Raw genomic sequence first — 19,668 nt, 5'->3', positions numbered from 1 at the left:
CTTGAGATAGGGCTTATAGAGCCAGTCGTAGACGCGAACTTTTTTTACAAATCCGTATTTCAAATCCCTTCTGCGATTTGATTGTTGGACATTCCTTTAAGCAGTTCCGCATAGCGCATCTGGGTTGACATGACACGCCTATCAGATGATACAATACATTTTATTCTAAAGTCTCACTGAACTAAAAAAGCAATATTTTTGGCCTTGAAGACAAGGCGCACTTGTTTTTCAGAATTTTAGACGGAGACACTGTTCTGGGTTCGGTTCTTAGCTCGGAGATGAAACACACTTGACTTGCTAATGAGACCCAGCTTTCGGAAACCGACTAACCATTGCCTCGACTCCAACACATAGCATTCAATAACAGTTGCTTACTGCTATATGTCTGACGAAGTACCCTCAACAGCCTGTTCTCACTATCTTCTTGGGAATGTATGGTGAGCTGCTTCTTGATTCTATTACCTTACAACTAATGCCACATAACAGTGGCCAGTGGTCCTATAAAGTCTGCAAAGTTTGAGACGATGGCGTTATATAATGCAATCGAAGATCTCAACGCGGCCTAAAAATGAAGGGCACCTGGTGTCATACGTATAGCATCTATGAAGCGGTATTTTCTACCTTGGACTGACATTTTCAAGCACAGCTGTAGAAAGATAAGTCCGTTTCTAGCAAGAAGTATTATGAACTGGATACTTCGTGCAAAGCCGCCTGCGGAATCACCGCCATTATGCAACAGCTTTGTTACATGCGATTTTGGGCTAAATTGTTCAATAAATAGTCATACATTATTAGAAGGCGATCGACCTTTAAGATCGCGCGTACAAAACACAGTTCTTAACATTTTAACGTGTAATTTCTTTGTAAGCCTTAACAAAACGAAAAAAAAAAGGACGCTAAAATTCATCGACACAGTAGATAGCCATAAACAGAATAACAAAAACATCTATCTGTAACGTTTTGTGAAGCACATCGGTTTTCGTCGTGTGCTAGCTTCGCTACCAGTGTTTCAGGTCTTTTTATTGAACTATATTTGATGAACTTTCTTTACAGCTTCAATAGTGGGAGATCTAAAGTACTGCGTCAGGTGTCCTTGTAAACATGGAAATTGAATGTTTGTACAGATGCGGTTTTGCGGCTACGGTAAAAGGAGCAGAGTCATGTTAGCTTTGATGTGCAAGGGAAAACTTCATTGATTGTGCTTCATTGGCTGCAAACGGGGCGTATCGCTGTAACAGGTTTTTCGCGCCGCAGTATGGCTCCGGATGAACAATAAACCTTTATATATATGTTGTAACTTTATATAAACGCATGGTAATAAACGCTCTCGGTTACTAATAACATTAGAAGCGGTAAAGAGTCGACTTTATAATAAAAATATAATCTTTAAATTTTACCTTTTGGATTCTTCTGAGCTGGATAAAACATGTGATGCTCCAATTCGTCGACGGATTATTGTGTTTTCACTAACGGGTCCCTGATGCCTTCCGTTTTTCAATATCCTTTAGTGAATAAGTTAGACACTTCTCACCAGCAGGATTCTCTACAATTTCTAGCGAAGCTAATCTCGATGACAAGCAAAAATAATTACCTCGTAAATAGAGATGGCATTTTTTGTATTGATGGTTCGCACAAGTACAAATACGATGCAGCGTACGTGGGCCAGTCATTGTGTTCCGCTTATGTTTCTTCTGCCGCATAAGTAGCGACGGCTGTTGGCGTCCCCTAGGCTATAGATGTAGCACTTGCCATCTTCCTGCCTAGTTGATTATTCTGTTTTTAGTAGTAAGAAAACGATGTCAGTCGTGTGTATGTGACGGTGAGTGAAAAATCCAGCATCGACTTAATAAACGACGGTACAACGGAGCCGTCTCGCAGGCAGGCGATCGCACTAGCTGCCATAGCCCGCAGCCCGGATGCCCCAGTGTCCTGCCCACCCTGAGGTAATTGGTTGTGGCTACGTCGTCTTTCTGCTGCGGCCGTCGTTTCGTTGTGTCTTGCCATCATCGTTGTCTCCCCATTGGACTCGGCCGCACGTGTTGGTCATCTTTACACGTCGAATGACAAACACAATGAGTAGCCAATGACGGTGATGCTGGCGCGCAGAGCAAAGCATCACAACAGACAAAAGAATATTGGACACAGCTGTCGGCAACGCGATGGCGGCTATGTGTTGGAGACATGATGTGATGCGCTAAAAGCACGTTTCCTTAGCTCTAGCCCGCGCGCTATCTGTCACGCGAGGCGATCCTCGGATAACAGCATTGCATCGTATCCTCTACCTGGAACCACTACGCGACATTTGCTAGTATTACAACCCTCAGCTCAAACAATAAATCTCACCTGGGCTATACGGATGCAACGCACGAGACAGCTAATGCTTCGAATGGAAAGACACTACGCCATTAAAGTAGCGGAGCCCCAACCACCCCCACCTCCCTGCCCAGCCTTCGTTGATGCCACGGTCCTTGAAGCGGACTATGCAGTGCGAGTGAATCAGCGAACACGAGTAATGTTTCATTTATTAGTATGGACTGCATGTATATTTGTAGTATTTTTAAATTTCATGAGACAGTTTTTATTACGTGTGATGGCGGTTTGATGTACATCTTAAAGTGTGCACAGTTATGGCAATGTCTAGTGATGCTTGGCAATGCGCTGCTTTCTTTTGCGCATTTCTATTCAACGAGCAGGGAAGCTTCCTTTGTTAAGCTTCATAAACTCAGCGGTAACTTTAGACGGCCCTTCTTTACTTACTTTGATCAGCAAGTCAATGGTGATTTGTATCACGTCGAAGATTTTATAAAATAAATCAGTTGTTCCCGTAATATTTTTCGTCACTTTTGCTTTAAAAAAAATCAACGTATGTACAGCATACACAGAAATAACAAAGGGCTTTATTTAGTTACCCATATTAATGGCTTCATTATAGAAAGCAAGATTGATTAAAATATCCCGAATTTAATCAGAAGAAGCAATGACTAGCCCGTTCATATTCATCACCGTATCAAACACTAATATAGCCGTGTCCAGCTTTTTGAGTATGTTGAGATTTGGTCAACTTGATCCTTCGCGAACTTGTTACGCGGTAAAGATTAAAACAGCCAGAGAGTTTATCCGTGTTCACAGTAGACAGCCGTTGTTGACAACGACAAACAGCCAGCTCCGTATTTCCACATTTGTCGGATAGGAAAATGTGGTTCTTCGTTCAATGCTAATTGGAACCAACAGTTGCCTCATCAACTTTGACATATTTAGCACTTAATAGATTTTTCCTAGATGAAGTCGATAGGCGCAGTTCTCAAATGTTTGCGTTGCGGCAGGCCCATGCTACCATCTAAATAGTGCGTTTATTGATTTTTGCCTCGTCGAGATCATGCATAGCAGCACCGGTAACGTAACGTTTTCTACTAACCTGTTGTACAGCCAGTCTCTTCTTTTTGCCGGTTCTTCACGTTAATAGCAGCGTTCATCTTTTGGTCGCTCCAAGTGGGGGTCTGGCAGCCTACTTTTTCATCTGTCGTTTCTGGTAATTAAAACAAGTGCCCTTATCCCAATCAGAAGCCGTTGTCACCTCCCTCTTAATAGCTACTCAGTTATATCCCTTCGAGAAGCAGCGGCGGGACCGCGACGACCTCAGGGTAACAAAGTGGCTGACGAACGAACAGTCATGATTGGTAAGTCATCAGATTAGACAAAATTCGCCTTGTCGATTCTTGTGTTTTGAATATATTCGTGCACTAGCACTGCATTAGCGCTGTGAAGACCCGAACGCCCATCTTCAAATCTTACTCGTTGTTTACTTCTATTATTAAACTGACGAAGTTTCGTTCTTCGTGACCCACGTCAATGGTGACGGGTAGGCCGAAAGAAACGCGCTGAGACACCTCGTGCCATTTAAGTAACGGTCATTAAACCGCGCAACACGACGTAGCCGACACGGGACTGATCATTCGGAGTCTACAGCTCTTCGTGAAGCTGATGAATGAACGATGGGACGGGGAGCTGCAATCGTTATATAGCCACAACCAGGTTTGAGGCGGCCATTCATACGGGCGCTCGGGTCCCGTTTATCAACCCAGTGAGCAGCATATCTCACTAATGGGATAGAAGCCTGTTGACGCAGCATGATTCATAGATGTATCAATGCTTCACTAACGCGGATTGAGTACCACGTACACCAGCAACCATACAACGTCGCATGGTTTGGAAGTGAATTTCGCTTGGTCGCTAGTTGATATTGACTCGCCGTCGGCCATATCGAGCTAGTACATCTTAATAAGCCTCTGAGAATGGCTTTGTTAGTGTATTGTCACCCTGTGCTTGCCGTATTCTGTTCAAGTGTTATATATAACCAGTGTAGTTGGTTTCCCATCTATTGTCCCAATAAGTGAAGCATGTGATCATTGGATCGCACGATAAATCCGTTTTGTTTACCTGATCTACAATTTCCTGCAGGTTGTCCTTAGCGAGATCGTTGGCTTGGAGATTTTTAGGAAGAACTTGGCTGTACCATCAGCCCTGAAAAATTGGGCAGAGGACTGATTACGACGATAGAACTGGCAAGTTTTTCACGCGCAGTAGAAAACATGTGATGATCCTGATAATTGGAAAAACCCCTTTCAATTCAACTAACAGTACGTAATCTCATATCGTTAATCACAGCCCTTTAGAGGTTAACTGGGCACATTTATAACGAAGCGTACGAAAAAAAAATAGACATAAATTTATGCGACAGTTTTCACAAAACGTGGTTTCTACAAAGCTGTGCGTAGGCAGAGGTTTATAGTAAATGGTTGAAAGTAATATCTAGTTAACTAAATCCCCTGGAACATGGGAACAAGCAAAGAAGAGCGGAGATATATTTACTAGACGTAGACAGCAAGGAGCCATAAGAAAAAAAGAAAATCGGCTGGATCTTTTAAATCTGTTCTTCTTTGAAGCCCTGCAACGGCGCTTATGTCGCCGTTAGTGCCATTGTAGCTACGAGCTATCCAGTACGCTTACTCAGTGATACATGGGCAACGCTATCGTGTCCGAGGGATCAAACGTATCAAAGAAAAACTGCCCTCACTCAAGTACACGCCATCTGCTATCTGGTCCCTGTCCTAAGCACCACGCACCGCTACTGTATTTGAGTGACCAATGCAAGAGGAAACTGCTGGCGTGCTTTCATCTGTGATTGTTTCTTGGAAGGAGGACGAGTTGCTCCTCAGCGCCATCCTTAAGCGCTAAGGAAATAGCAAAAGGATCACTGGCTAAACCTTTCTCACCATCCGCTAAACAACTGCCTTTATATTTAAATACTACCGTAGAAGACAATATAGAAAGTCGTTGAGAATACTGGTTATCAGGTCTTCTTGAAGCCGTCTTGAAGGAGCTCACAGCAGTTCATTGATTTTTAAAACAATACCGATTGAAGAGACCCATATCGCACAAGGTGGGCTTAGATGGGTTTGTGCGAAAAAGTCGGCTTTTTAATAAAGCTAGATAGGGAATACTTGACCTCTAAGAACGAGTTGTGATTACGGCTACAGGCGACAAATTTTCCGGCACAGCATGAAGCCGCATTCTAAATGCCCAAATACTGGCATAAGCAGGAACAGTAATTTGTTGGTGAAGTAATAGCAAAACAAGCCTGTGCCATTATCATGACTTCGATGCAAACAACCCACAATTAATCATAAGACAAAATCGGAATATTTTGATTCTAGGGCAGCTTCTGTTGAGGTTACTGAATCGACAAGCACGACCCTTCCCTTTTATGGGAGACTCAATTAATTGGCAGTTTTAGATAAAGCGTAGACAATTGCTAGCATCTTTTTTGTTGAGATTAATTAGAAAGCGGAAAAGGCGAATTAGAAACGATGCTAAAAAATTAGGTGATTAAACTCCATTGCTTTCTATACGAAATAATTAGGCAGGTGCCAGACAAAAAATTGTTTTCTTGGATGTGTTTTATTGCCTGTAACGGAGATCAAATTAGCCTTGTTTATCAAGTATGATCATAGCACGGTTTTTTTGTTAATTTACCAAATAGACTGAGTCAAACCTGGAGCAGGATCTAGACAAGCATTGGTCAAGTAATAATTAAGGCCAAAGTGTGGCCAATTATTATCCACTTAATTACAAGGTTCACGTTCTATATACTAATTTGGACGTTTACAACGTTGTTGATTAGTTTTAATGAGGCTGGCATTACGAACGACTAAGCTAGCAGGAAAATAGTTAGCGCTGTATTTGTTTTCAAGTATTTATCCTGACAAGATACCTCTTAAAATTTAACTCCTAGAATATGTTACGTAGTGACGCTTCAGACGCGGGCCACCTCCAGGACTAGGAATTAATGTTTTAGTCAAAGCTTGAAGTTCATATTCATCACAATGTGCGAAATGTCCTTTGCCAGATACAGTTTAAGAGCGTATTTGTCAATAATAATAACAAAAAAAACTTATTTTTTTTGTATTTTTGTTAGAGAAAGCAGCCTCCAGCCTTAGATGAACGGTCCATTAGGATGAACTGAATAGAATCCCTTCAGTAGCTCAAATCAGAGCTTCAATACGATATTGCTTATTAATTTCGCAGATGATATGTCCACGGCTCAATTCCTCTTGCTGGCTTCTGCATCCGTGCATGCGACGATAACGTGATTGAGGGAGGGTGTACGTAAGACGCCTTAATCGCCATCGAGTTGCTAAAAGATAAGCATGTCTGTCTAATAGGAAACGAGCGGGACAATGGTGGAGAACTCCTTCTACCGTCATCTCGCAAAGACAAATGGACAGCGTGGGCTCACGCTGTTTGCCTAGTAGGCGGACTGCGTCGGTAACGCTGACGCCGATGGTGGAAGTAGTAACGGTAGCCAGCGGTACCGGGCATCAGTGGTGGCTAATGGCAGCGGCTGGCGATTGCGGACGTTCATGGAAAGCGGCGATGGTCGAGCCGGCGAACAGAGAAAGAAGGCGCCGGACGAAAGAAGAAGAAGGTGGAAGAGATCATTCGAGAGGGATCTTCGATTGGAGAGCGCTCGTCGAGCCTCCGGGAGATGCCGTGCTCGTCGTCGGCTGACTGCAATTGCCCTGGCTGCGATAAGCTGCCAGGACAAACGAGCTCGAGGGTCGCGGGTGGCATACTGCTTTTCGCCTCCGCCGTCCTGATCTTCGTGCTTATACTGTCCGTGCAGCCGACCGATTACGAGCTGCATGTCGCATCAAATGAGGAGATCACACATAAGCCTATCGTCGATAAGGCGGACTATGTTAGTCTACGGCTGCGAAACCAAATGGATGTAGTGATCGCCTCTGATTTAACGCTAGAGGATGCCGAGGTCGCGCTCTGCGTTCGAGTTGGGTCATGGTCCGACCCCAAAGAACTTCAGGGCCTGGCGCATTTCACCGAGCACGTGCTATTTTTAGGGAATAAAAAGTATCCTGGAAAAGGCGATTTCATCAGCCATATTCAGAGCAATGGCGGGACCCTTAACGCTCGGACGGGCAAGGAAAGGACATGCTACTTTTTCAGCATCGATCCAGATCACTTAGAGACCGCTATAAATATGTTCGGCTGGATGATGAAGGAGCCTCTAGTTATGCCCGAAACGGTTACGAGTGAATTACAAAATGTCGACAGTGAGTACAAGCGATTAATGAATCAAGATGGTCGCCGCGTGGAAGCTGTAGATAGCGAGACATCAGACCCCGGTCATCCGCAGCAAATGTTTGATTGTGGCTCATCCCATAATATGATGCAGGGTGTAGAAATATTGAAATCGCCACTACACGTTGAAATGGATAAATTCTATAGGTACTACTATTCGTCTAACTTAATGGCGCTTGGTGTGCGTGGCCCGTTTGATGTGGACACTCTCAAGAAGTTAGCGGTTAAGAATTTCTACGATGTGCGGAATACTGGAGTCGTTCAAAAGGTCTGGCCTGACCCTTACCTTCAAACTAGTGGCAAAGAAATCTTTGTAGTTCCAGCACGGGATGTCAATGATTTATATATACGATTTTCGCTACCCAATATCACTACAGCCCGTGAGACATCTTTACTAAAGACGATTCTCCGCAGCGAGCATGAAGGCGGCCTTGTCAAGAAGATCAAGGACAAGTTATGGACATCGACAATATCGATCTACGATGAAAATTACGTCGGAAGTACGACGTTATCGATCGAGTTCCATCTAACGAAGGTCGGCCTCGATCATCGAGCCGACATTGTGGAAATGACATTTGCGTACCTAAACTTCCTTCGTCAACGTCGAGAAGATGAATTTCTGGAGATTTTTGAAGATTTGCGTGATGTTGAGGAATTGGAATTCAAATACTTTAGTGCCAAAGAGATAAGGAAAACACGGCGGGATTATGTATATATATTGGATTTGGTTGAAAATCGAATGATGTACGATATAGACCACGTAATATCAGGTTCGCGATTATTAGGTGCCTTTGATTTTGCCTTCCTTCAGTACATGCTTCGACAGCTTGTGCCAACAAATACTCGAATCTTTGCGGTTTCACAAATCTTCGCCAATATGACAGACCGTATTGAGAAGTTCTATCAGGTGCACTACACGGTGAAAAACATTACTGAGAAGCAGGTAGCACACTGGAAGGCTGCCCGGTCGGATTTCTCGCTTCCATTAAGAAATACATGGATACCACGAAATGTGACAGTGGTTCGCACGGACTCGAAGTACATTAAAGAACCAGTACTAGTAGCAAATTATACGACGTCCCGACTGTGGCTGCTACAGACAAATTTTGGAGTCCCAAAAACCGACGTGACAGTATACTGGAAGACTCATATCGACGGACCCGATTCGACAAACGGAGTAGCGACAGAGTTGATCCTGAGGGTGTTTCGACGGTCTCTTAGCGACCAACTTTACATGGCAAAGAATACAGGTCTTAACGTACGATCGTCCCTCAAATCACGTGGCTCCTTTGGCAACTATGGGTCGCTAATGTTTGGTTTTAATGCGTATAGCGCTATCCTGCCAAGAGTAGTCGACCTGGTCTTCCAACATTTCCAGGAGTTTAACGTTGATGCTGAAACCCTAAGAATGATTAAAGACGTTTATCGAATTTCTCTGATGGAACCCGAACTGTATTCTACAGTTGAGCATTGCAACATCCAGGAACGTCTACTCCTAAAAACCAACCTCACTTCGCGGCAGGACAAAATCAAAACATTGGAAAATGTAACTATCAACGAAATTCGCCAAGTTCTATCGATAATTCGAAAACCCGAACTAGTGAAAGTGTTTGTCTCTGGAAACATAGAGAAATCAGTAGCAGAGGAAATGTTTACGAAGATTGTTCCCACTATCGGTAAGTTCTTTGTTCACCGTCTGACCTATCAGCAGATCTGTTCCAAGTTCTCTATATTTCTGTGAAATATTTTCAGATACCACGTATATTTATTTGGCCAAAATTAATCTTGGACGAAGTGATGAGATCGAATTAAAACATATTCAAGCAAAAAAATGACGTTCCCTTGTCTCATAGAGCAACATAATAAAATTATAACATTTTCGGGCTTGGCATTGGCCTCTCTAAGGGTTTCATGTTAGAAAGCTAGGTTCCGATAATATACGTTTCCAAATGAAGTGCGACTTTATAAAAAAAGTACGCTCAGATCAGAAACGGCTGAAACGATGTTCTGTGAAGTATTTTGTCAAAGTTTCGTGCGTGCGAAGAAGGCGCATTGGTTGAAACGTTGCATTTTTCTAAGGTCCGAGTAATCGAATTCTAAGGTGTACGTTTAAATTCCAAATGCAGTACTAGAGATAGAACGTTTCTGTTTCATATGAGCGACTGCCTACGAGAACTCAGAAATCTCCGTAAGTCATCAGGAAACAGGGCAACGGGTAACTGTAAAGAAGTCTGACTTTTGTCGGTTTATGTTGAAGACTTTTTAGAAAACTTTAGTAATTTTACATTGCTTGCTTCGTTTCTGTTAAATGAGTCACACTATTGCTGCATATATAATAACTGCGTTAATTATATAGTTTGCCAATTGCGAGGACATCAATAGGATGGGTTTCATATTGTTTATTGGGAGGAAATTGATCGTCGGTCAGTTTAGGAGAATCACAATCTGTCACTGACCATTATATTAAAAGAACAATATCTTCGCAGAACATGCGCTGATACGTTAGCTTTTTTCGAAGCAATGCTATACAAGAAATTTGACTATGAGCCTAGAATTTGTTTTTGCTTAGTAAAAAAAAAAGTGTTTCCCACAAATCTACACAAAGAGCGGACTAACTGAAGTTCGGAAAGCATGCTAAAGTAACAATGAACAGCGAAATGTCTTTCGGCCAGAATTTGCCTCGTGAGAAAAGGTGGATCGTAGTCTATGCGACGTTAACGTTGCTGCTGTCGTTTTGCTCCCGCTAAAATTCAGAATCCGTTGTTAGGTCCAATCAGCTTTAAATTCCCCGTAACTTTTTTTCACGTTTCCATATTATCCCAAAGGAATGACTGCTGTACGAAACTCCAACGAACACCATTATAGCCTACGACGTAGAGTGGCATTTACCAGGCGCCAATACAAACATCGTACCCAGAAGGCTAATTGTGACCTAAACAGATGATGCCTCCGAACTTTTTATTTTCTAAGCTCTGTTTGAAATTTTTTTCAGCGAAGAGTAGTCCAAGATCAATGGGAAGCAGCACAAGCTTATTCTACTACACTACCAGCCTAAATAGTAGTTTTAAGAGAAGTCTGCACTCCATAACTAAGCTTTGACAGAGAAATTAATTTATCCTGTTGGTTTATTTTCTATACTTGTCTGAATCAGTTCGATCTAATAAACCTTTAGAGAATACGTACGATAGATGGAGCTAACTAAATCAAGAATAGTTTAGAAAAAACGTGATCCCGTGATTTAAGCAATATAGACGACATTGCATGCTATACGTATGCAAACAATTGCCGCACATTGGAAATCCTAATTTATTTACTTATACATTCATTGATGAATCCACGAGACCTTACCTAAATACTAAGCTATTTACGAATTAACCGAACTATTAGAACTGAAGGCATGCGACTCTTCGAAGACGTATAGCTGAAGGCTAACGTAGAAGTTATAGAGTGAAAATGAGCAAAAAAATTTTTAGGCCTCAAATAAATACAGCTTTTTATAGTATTAAATAATTTTGATGGTTAACGTTTGAGGTTTGTGCTACCAACACAGATCTACGGAGCGAAATTCGCGTACGGATTTCGGTTTCGATTTCTGCTTTTCGATTCTTCTGGAGATCTTAGTGGGGATACGGTCTTACATTAAAGATAATGTAATCTTTTCATACATCTCTCATATACATCGGATACATCGATGATATTAGCTTTGGAAGGATAACGATTAGAAAAATTATAATAACATTAAGAAACTGTGTTCGATGACCTTGAAAATTGCACTGCAATTTATCTGCCTTAGATGGCAGTGGTTGCGAGTTCAAAAACACACCCAACGTATACCCTCCAGCCATACTTAAACCCGTTCTAAAGTCGCGAATTCATTCCCGACGTCAACCCCATGGAGGCCAACTAATGGGACAGAACCATTAAGAATATAGCGGAATATATCGAAGTATAGGCTGTCAATAGAAATGGTCTTTTGAGAATGAGTTTCCAATTAGAGCTCAGCAATTTTTGGGATGATGTTTAGCTTGTAGCATTATATTTTTTATATTGGATTACCATGATTTAAAGTCTACGCAAGACATACTCCATAAGGGTTTCGAATAGCCGCTAGCTTTAAGGCGCGAAGTGAAAAAAGCTCTGGCACAGGTCCTGCTCACGAAAATTATCAAGGACCGGACGATTGTACTTCATAGTAGAGGATTTATACATCATAATTGCAACTCGGTAAATGAAGAACTTTTTTTTTTCTAAATAATTAGCCTGATGTATCTAATGCTACAGATACGAATTGGCTTCTTAACCTATATATAATATATATTAGACAGGTTTATTATTTTTCGATGGTCGACCATTTGATCAGCGATGTGCGATTTTGAATTTGCTTAACATCGTGTCCTTTGCGATCTACCTTTATAAATGGTCCACGCAGGAACTCTAATAAATAGGAACATAATAATGTTGTCTATGTCGAAAGAGTCGGTAGCTAGCTGCGAAAAGAGTCAGATACTTCTTGTAGTTCGGGAAATCAGTACTTCAGATTATTAGCTTCAGGATATTAACGGTAGATACTTGAAAACCGCCTTATTCTTAGACTGGTACTTCTTCTATAGTTCACTCACTAGCTGTTTCTGTGTCCTGACGGAAGTTTCCGGCATTACTCATTTATAGAACCTGAAGGCCTTACTGGGGTAACAAGCTGAAACGATCTGGTGAAACTCAGTAGGAGAAACGATTATGACTGTATTTATTTATTGCCTTTTACGTTGTTAATAGGATTTTTACTGGAGAATCGAAGTTAATCCCACGCCCAGATTCAAATCTAGCTTACCTCCGTGCCTTTATGCTTAGAATTTAAACGCGGTACGACCGCACAACAAAGCGAACAAGCTGATATCATATTCTATAATAGTTTTTTTTCTAAATTCTTTCAACATGTAGCATCTTAGCAACAGTTGATGATTTGATACATGCCAAGGTTTATCAGGACGCAATAGTTCGGGTTGTGATAACGACATACGTTCAGACCTTGCTTAGACGTCTGCCGGTAAAGCTAGAGGCCTTATTTTCCAACAATTGCAGATGGAATTTTAGATCGAGTACGGCGATCTAATGGCGTTCTGTATACAGACATAAAAATGACGATGAGTATCGATATGATGAAATTTATCCCACTGTCATGCACTTGTCTAAGGCCTATAATCACGTCGGATGTCCATCAGAGCCCTTTTAGAAATATTTTATACTTAACTACGATTTGAATTACCCCAACGATAGTGCGGTAAATGCACGGTTTGGGAGACTGATTGTCGTCTGGAAACTGGGTCTCGTAAACTGGGCGACTTGACTCGTCGTTCGGTGCTTCCATTAGCGTAAGAAAGCCTTGTACCTCGAAAGGTAAGTCCAGCTGTTACCGATGAGGGCCTTCAAACTAATGCTATTTGTTTTTAATATTAGTGGTAAGCTATTTTTTGATTTTGAGTTAACAGAACTAATGGATCATATTAGATGTGACACAAAGACGACGATGTATTGTAGCATCTGTACAACAAGACTAAAAGATCCTCTCGTGGCTAGAGCAGCGCGAACGTAGCCGATATCAGAAATGCTAGACCACTAATAAACTGTAGACATTACTAGCCTAAATCGAAGTACACTCTGGATGCTCGTAAATGTCCCTAGGTTCCCAATGGATCAATTTCATGCTGCACCTTTTTGCCTTATTATACTGTTACTGAACTGAGGACGGTGGTCTATATGAGTTAACGGTTAGTTAATACTACCGTTGATAGCAACAGAAGAAAGTTCCGTCACTCCAGGCCCTGAAGGAACCTGTAACAATTCAGTTAGTTTCGAGGAAGAAACCCTATGCAAGATAACTAAATTTTTAACTCCACAGGATAGACTCAAATGCACTAAGCGTGAGTTACCTAGACCAAAAATGCCATTGTTTGACAAAGCTAGAAACATAACACTCCAAACGGTACGTTCTTGTTTCATACATGGCTAAGATAGAATGGCTCTGAGAGTGCGATTTAACTTAGTGTAGATTTGGGGGCTGGCAAAGAATTAAAATAACTTTTTTTATCTTTATAGGTAAACAAGCAGTCGATACGAATGCAAAACGCATATCTGAACCACATAGGCCTATCTTCTGAAACCTGACCGACCACAGATCCGGTAACTGGAATTTGCACCAAGCTTTTGGTCCACATCAGTCTCAAAAATGCCGAGCTTTTTTGATGTGTGCTTATTTCAAAATCAACGCTGCTGTCTTTATAAAAATACCGTTCGAATATGGCCGTTATCTGTTTTCAGAAGTCTTCAGGTCTTCATATCAAGACCGAGTGACTCTCGCCGCTCGTTTGCTATAGCCATTGTAATTAATATTAACCGTAGAAGATAGGTTTGAGGCTGTACTGTAAATAATCTGTTTCAAATCTGTACAAAAACGAGTCGCCTATGATGCAACGGTTTTGACAACCCATAATCCGAACCTCAAAAATGCACACAATGGAGAGTTTGCGTGATAGAACTAGATGTAATAGCAATATAATAATAAAGCAAGCAGCATTTTGAGGTTTACCGATGTCCACTTCTGAGCTCTTGTTGTATAAGGAAAAGCGAAGTCATATTGACAACTGCCATTACCTCTGTGTGTCCCAAAAGCAATACAATTATTTGTATGACCTAGACAAATTAGGTCTATTGTTAAGCCTTCATTCGAAATTTACGGGAAGCTTCCACTTCGTAGTCATGAACCGTTTAACTGATCATTGAATAGCATATTATTGTGCATTCAAAAATAGAACAAATATTCAAGCCAAAGGACTCTTAGTAAGATAATACGTTTTAGACAAGGATAGGGTTAAACTTCGTCCTGGCATACGTTTACCTGCGGTAGATGCAGCCGTCCGACGGAGCGTCTAACATCGATATAGGACGTAAAACTTCAAACATGGATATGCAACAAACAGGCTCCTGGAGAACTATTGCGCCGCCTATCATCAGCTGTGCCTATAGCCGAATTGAATTTTCTAAATGGAAAACATCCGTTTTTTAGGAATCGCAGAAGGCACCTCTTCTTCTTCTTCTACCAAATAATACATAGGATATTCATAGTGGATACTTAGGCTTGATGTTTATACGAATCTGTGAATGTGGAAAAGTTTTTAACATCGTGTACAAATCACATTTATTTGCATACGTATATTTATATAACTAAAAACGTATTCGGACTTTAAATGGTTGCACGCAAGGTGGAGTTCTTGCGGGTTTTTTCATGTCGAAAAACTGATCCCGAACAAATAGTCTTCTCAGATACTCTTTCCAAATGACTAGTAAAAAAAAATAAGTTCTGCCTAGATTGGTGCGAGATAGCGACACAAGGGCAAGTTCACATTAAGGGCACCATTGATAGGGCGAAGTTGGCCATCGACCGGATAAGCTATGCTCATCAATATTGATCTTTTTTTTTTTTCTTAATTAATCTAGATGCATAAGGGTGTCCTCTGAAGTTTGCTAGTGCGACGAAGAGTAAGCCGTCGACGAGAATGACAGCTTTTTGCCAGGTTCACCTCAGTGGTAGGAAATCATTCTCGAGGACTAGCATCCTCGGCGATGATGAGTAAAATTAGCCTTTTTCCGACTACCATTACAGCCAACTCATCGTACCTGGCTAGCTGTGACGATCTTCCCCGCAAGTATGGCTTGCCGCCGGGAAGCCTGTTCCATTACGTTGGCTATGACGAGGGCCAATCGCAGCGGTCGGTTACGACATATCATGAAGTCGGAGTCATTTCGTCGGACAAAGAGGTTATGCTTCGCGAATTGCTCGTTCATATTGCTAGCCCCGAAGCGTTCAATATTTTACGGACGAAAGAACAACTTGGTTATGGCGCAGGCGTCATTTCTGTTGTGGATTCACGCTCCCACGGTTAGTAGAAACTGTATGATCTCAATCAATCAATAATGAGTATAATTTCAACCACTAATGAAACAGTTGGAAGAACTATAGTGCTAATTCTATAATGTTAATAGATCGTTTGTAGAGGAGCATATTAGAATGGCTGAGAGCTATTATTACGACCGTTTTACCTCTTTCGTTCTAACCGTACGATACAGTGTAGGACCCATCATATTTCGTCTAGTGAAGTCATTGTTAGAGCGGTCGCACTGTTCGCAAGCTTCATTTATTCAAATTCTCGTTTTTTCGCTGAACCTAGGTCTAATGACGTACGTGGAGACAAAGAATAATACCAATTACGTGATGAATCGTATTTTCCACTTTATGAGGGTAAGTTTACTCAGACCTATTCATACAAATTAAATCACTTTTACGTGGTCCATTGAATTTTCCTAAACTCCTAGGTGTTTTGATAAGAAGACCACGTTTAGTAACTGAGAAGAATCGACCCCAATCGATGAGCAAAACGAATACAATCATCTTTCGCAGGTTCTAGCAATCTATCGTCAACAAGGTGTCTTGTTATTGCATTCAGGTTTATCTTCGTCAGTACATCAACGATCTAACCGAAGAGCAGTTTAATCAACATCGCTCTGCTGTACTGTTGAAAAAACGCCTCAAACCAGTCAAGAAGGTTGAAAGGTAATATCGCATTAACGAGAGTGAAAACATTAATGCATTGATTCATCGAATGAACGCATGCTTCCTAAAGGTATCCTCAATTGCATTCGATTAGTATTTCCGCCGCCACAAAACTAAATTTGTTTGTTAAACTTCTAATTCAAGTATTGTTTTATGACTAATTTCAGGTTAGGATCCGAGTTGCTGGACTGTAATTGTGACTACACCAGAGAAGCAAGATATGCGGCCATCTTAAGCAAATTAACGGTCGATGACGTTAAACAGTTCCATCAGACCTACTGTAACGACGACCAAACCTGGAAGGTAGTGTTATTAGTGGTCCCCAGATGGATACGAATACGTGCATTTGTTCGTGTACGACGGCTATTTCGGCTATCGTAGAAGACTACAGTGCGGTAGTGCCATTTATTGATTAGCACACCAATACCCTAGTTATTCCTATCCTATTTGGTGCGCAAGTTATGAATTCGAGTAGAAAGGACAAGGATAAGTTCGAGTCAGAGATAGAATTCTGTATCAACTGCCAACCCGTCTTTTTCTATCTATAAATTGAACGTTGTTGTGATCCTAGACCGTCTACTATGTGAGAGAATGATACATTAAGCGTTTTTGATGAACACCATATGATGTACAAGTAATTTTATTTATACAAACATAAAATAAATGTTACGCAGTATTTTCATAGTTTTGTCACATTGTTTAGACCAAATCACATCGAACGTTTATGTTATAAACGAGCTTTTATCGTGATTACAAAGTTTAATCTCGGATTTGTTTTTGAAGTGAATGTACAATTTCCATCTTTTCTGATGCAAAAACTGTATGTAAAGTTAACGAATGAGCCTTTTCAGTGCATTATGTAATTTTCCTTAAAAACCGCTTTTTAAAATCAGTTTGTCGTTTTTCGCTCATTAAACAGTTTATGCACCCTCTACGGTTTCTCCTATCCTACAAGGTGTTCATATATTATGATATGCTGAAACTCATGATATTTAAGCGTTCTAGATCGGCGTAAAATTTTGTAACTCGGACAAACCAGAGCAGATAAAAACGTTTCTCACCCATACAGATTTAGCAGAAAACAACAACTTGAAAACGAGAGTCAGTACTACTATGAATGACCCCTAGCTGAAAGGGAATCACAATAAGTGGCTGAACCTGTCGACTCCAACTGCACAGAAATGGGTCGATATATACAATTCAGTCAGAAATTTTTATCTAAAAAAGGTATTACTACAATAGATTAATAAAACCTTCCATGCGTGATTTCTGACTGATCAGTCTCTAGCAGTTTCGTCTGTACGAGAGAACTGATATGAAAAGCACAAATGCTGAGGTCATACAATCTCAAAAAATCGGTTAAATAACAATTCAATAATAATTTTAGGTAACTTTTCATGTAATGCAATACAAAAAAAAAACTGTCTTTCAGGTGATCGTCACAATCATCGAGAAAGATGCCGGTGATACACAAATCGGACAAGGCTTTCCCCGCGACCCTAAGGAAAAATTCTCTGACATCGCGCAGTTCCAAAACAAGCTCAAGCTTCTACCACCTGTAAAAAGCAGATGCCGGTAGAATGCCAAAATAAGAAACAAATACCGAGTTCATATAGGTTGGTTGCAATCAAAGTGGTGGGCTGATTCTGGGGTGCTGGGTAAAATGAAATCATATATATATATATATATTATGTTGAATAACGAAAAAAGAAAAACACCGTAAAGTAGCAAATGTTCAAAAAAAAGGCACTACTTAAATTTGTTTCTATTTCTAACATTATAGATTTGTACATGACTTCATTGGGGGGCGTGCGTGTGCTTGTAATAGTATACCTAATGAGCATTTATATGAAACGACTCAAGGTAATTATAACATGATGTTATTACGACTTAGACGTAAGCAACAAAAAATCAACCAGTTAATTATCTATTACTGTAAATTTCTCGGCAGGTCATATTAATGCTCACAAGCACAAAAATCACATTCGCTTATATACATACATATATACATACATACGTACATACATATATACATACATATGCATTGCTACGAACACAAAAATCTGCTTCTCACCAATTGTTTAAGGATTTTGGGCGGATGGCCGTGTGCAAGGTATCTTCTTTTGTTTTTCATTTGTAAAGTGAATCAAGGAAGTGTGTTATGGCGCGTAACATATACGTAAAGACGGAGGAACCAAATGTTTATTGGCGGTACTCATTACTCAACTATATCGCATCATTCCATTTACCATTTGTTCATCACGACGTGTGAGCACAAACCTAGAGGAGCTTTCCCGCATCTCGATTTGAGTATCATCAACTGGTTGAAAATAAAAGTAAAACGACCCGTACATTTCGTATTAACAACAAAAAACATGTTATTATTAAGGTAGCTGGACGTTACATACTTTTCTTCATGTTCGATATCACTAGCATCATTATATAAACTAAACGTTGTCAGATTCCTTTATTATGCCCCATTATCTCATAGCCTAACCTTTGCAGTCATATAACATCAACGAGTTGACAGCTTAAACTGCCAAATTTTGTCCATCCTGATCTGCAAAGAAATACCATTTTATTCAAAGGCTCGTTCAATGCAGAAGCCTATCGTAGATGGCTCAGGTCTAACTCAGTATCAGTCTTCATCGTTGTTTATTTACTGAAAAGGATTTGAATCAAAATTGTTGTCTTTGTGTTTTTGCACTTACCCGGTTATGGAGGTGCTGCGGAAATTCAGCAACTGAATTGCCAAATTGCCACAAATATTATTAAAAATTATTTGACTTGTGTGCATTTGGCGGCAAACGTTTGTATAATCCCTAGCAGAAACTAGTATGTCTCGATTAATCTCACATAAATCAAATGTAAATAACTGACTTCAAAACAAGACTTTCTCCATTCTTCGATAGAGTATATATATATATATATATATATATATATATATATATATATATATATATATATATATAAACAGATATTACTTTCGAGGGTTCCACCCTAGCAAAAGACACAGCTAAGTTGGTAAAGTTTGAATTCTACATCCATAATCAATGAAACTAAACGCTTAAGCTCTACAGATCGGGTGGCGAGCAATGTAAGGAAAAGACTGACACGCTCGTTGATGTTGCAAAATGAATCCATATGTTGTTGGATTAAGGAGTGCCTCAAACGATTGCACTGATTATGTTATGACGAGCCGTAAGGAGTCCGCTTCAAAAAAGGATAGACGATATGCAGCCCTTATAATAAGATCATTCACGCAAACAATTCTACGAACGTGACTACTAAAATTCGTGCAAAACTGTAAGTCATTGACTCCATTTCCACAGAATATAAATAATATGTCTAATAAAAGTCGGCTTCGCCCGAGTGGGTGTGTGCGACTTAAATTACGTAGGTAGGCA

General features: G+C 40.5%; 1 protein-coding gene and 1 long non-coding RNA gene across 4 annotated transcripts in view; one reads left to right on the top strand and one right to left on the bottom strand.

Annotated features, from left to right (window-relative positions):
* The first annotated feature begins 1,927 nt into the window (after positions 1–1,927).
* Positions 1,928–18,647, top strand: LOC111242942 (insulin-degrading enzyme-like). 3 transcript variants are annotated; one of them, XM_086989714.1, is made up of 8 exons: positions 1,970–2,509; positions 6,586–9,332; positions 15,314–15,589; positions 15,879–15,949; positions 16,155–16,261; positions 16,429–16,564; positions 17,694–17,877; positions 18,404–18,647. In XM_086989714.1, the coding sequence occupies exons 2-7, from the start codon at positions 7,046–7,048 to the stop codon at positions 17,838–17,840; spliced, it is 3,024 nt and encodes a 1,007-aa protein (XP_086845840.1). In that variant the 5' UTR covers positions 1,970–2,509; positions 6,586–7,045; the 3' UTR covers positions 17,841–17,877; positions 18,404–18,647. The 3 variants fall into 3 exon arrangements, with proteins under 3 accessions (XP_086845937.1, XP_086845878.1, XP_086845840.1); XM_086989752.1 differs by lacking the exon at positions 18,404–18,647 and having other exon boundaries at positions 1,941–2,509; positions 16,429–16,656; positions 17,694–17,814; XM_086989811.1 differs by lacking the exons at positions 15,879–15,949; positions 16,429–16,564; positions 17,694–17,877; positions 18,404–18,647 and having other exon boundaries at positions 1,928–2,509; positions 16,024–16,156.
* Positions 17,684–19,668, bottom strand: part of LOC111242956 (uncharacterized) — a 31,189-nt gene continuing 29,204 nt past the window's right edge. The window contains exon 6 of the long non-coding RNA XR_015328437.1: positions 17,684–17,817. This is a non-coding gene — a long non-coding RNA (uncharacterized LOC111242956). The remainder of the gene's footprint in view (positions 17,818–19,668) is intronic.

Source organism: Varroa destructor, unplaced genomic scaffold (assembly GCF_002443255.2).
Source record: "Varroa destructor unplaced genomic scaffold, Vdes_3.0 BEIS01000001.1, whole genome shotgun sequence".
In the NCBI taxonomy this organism is placed as follows: Eukaryota; Metazoa; Arthropoda; class Arachnida; order Mesostigmata; family Varroidae; genus Varroa; species Varroa destructor.
The sequence above is the reverse complement of the archived record's forward strand: the minus strand, read 5'-3'. Positions and strand labels throughout refer to the sequence as shown.

Excerpts from the sequence above, each read along its gene's own strand:
- LOC111242942 (XM_086989714.1), top strand. The coding sequence starts at position 7,046 with ATGCCGTGCTCGTCGTCGGCTGACTGCAATTGCCCTGGCTGCGATAAG. Across the intron at positions 15,950-16,154 it reads GTATTTTCCACTTTATGAGG|GTTTATCTTCGTCAGTACAT; the intron begins GTAAGTTTACTC and ends TATTGCATTCAG. Across the intron at positions 16,565-17,693 it reads ACGACGACCAAACCTGGAAG|GTGATCGTCACAATCATCGA; the intron begins GTAGTGTTATTA and ends ACTGTCTTTCAG.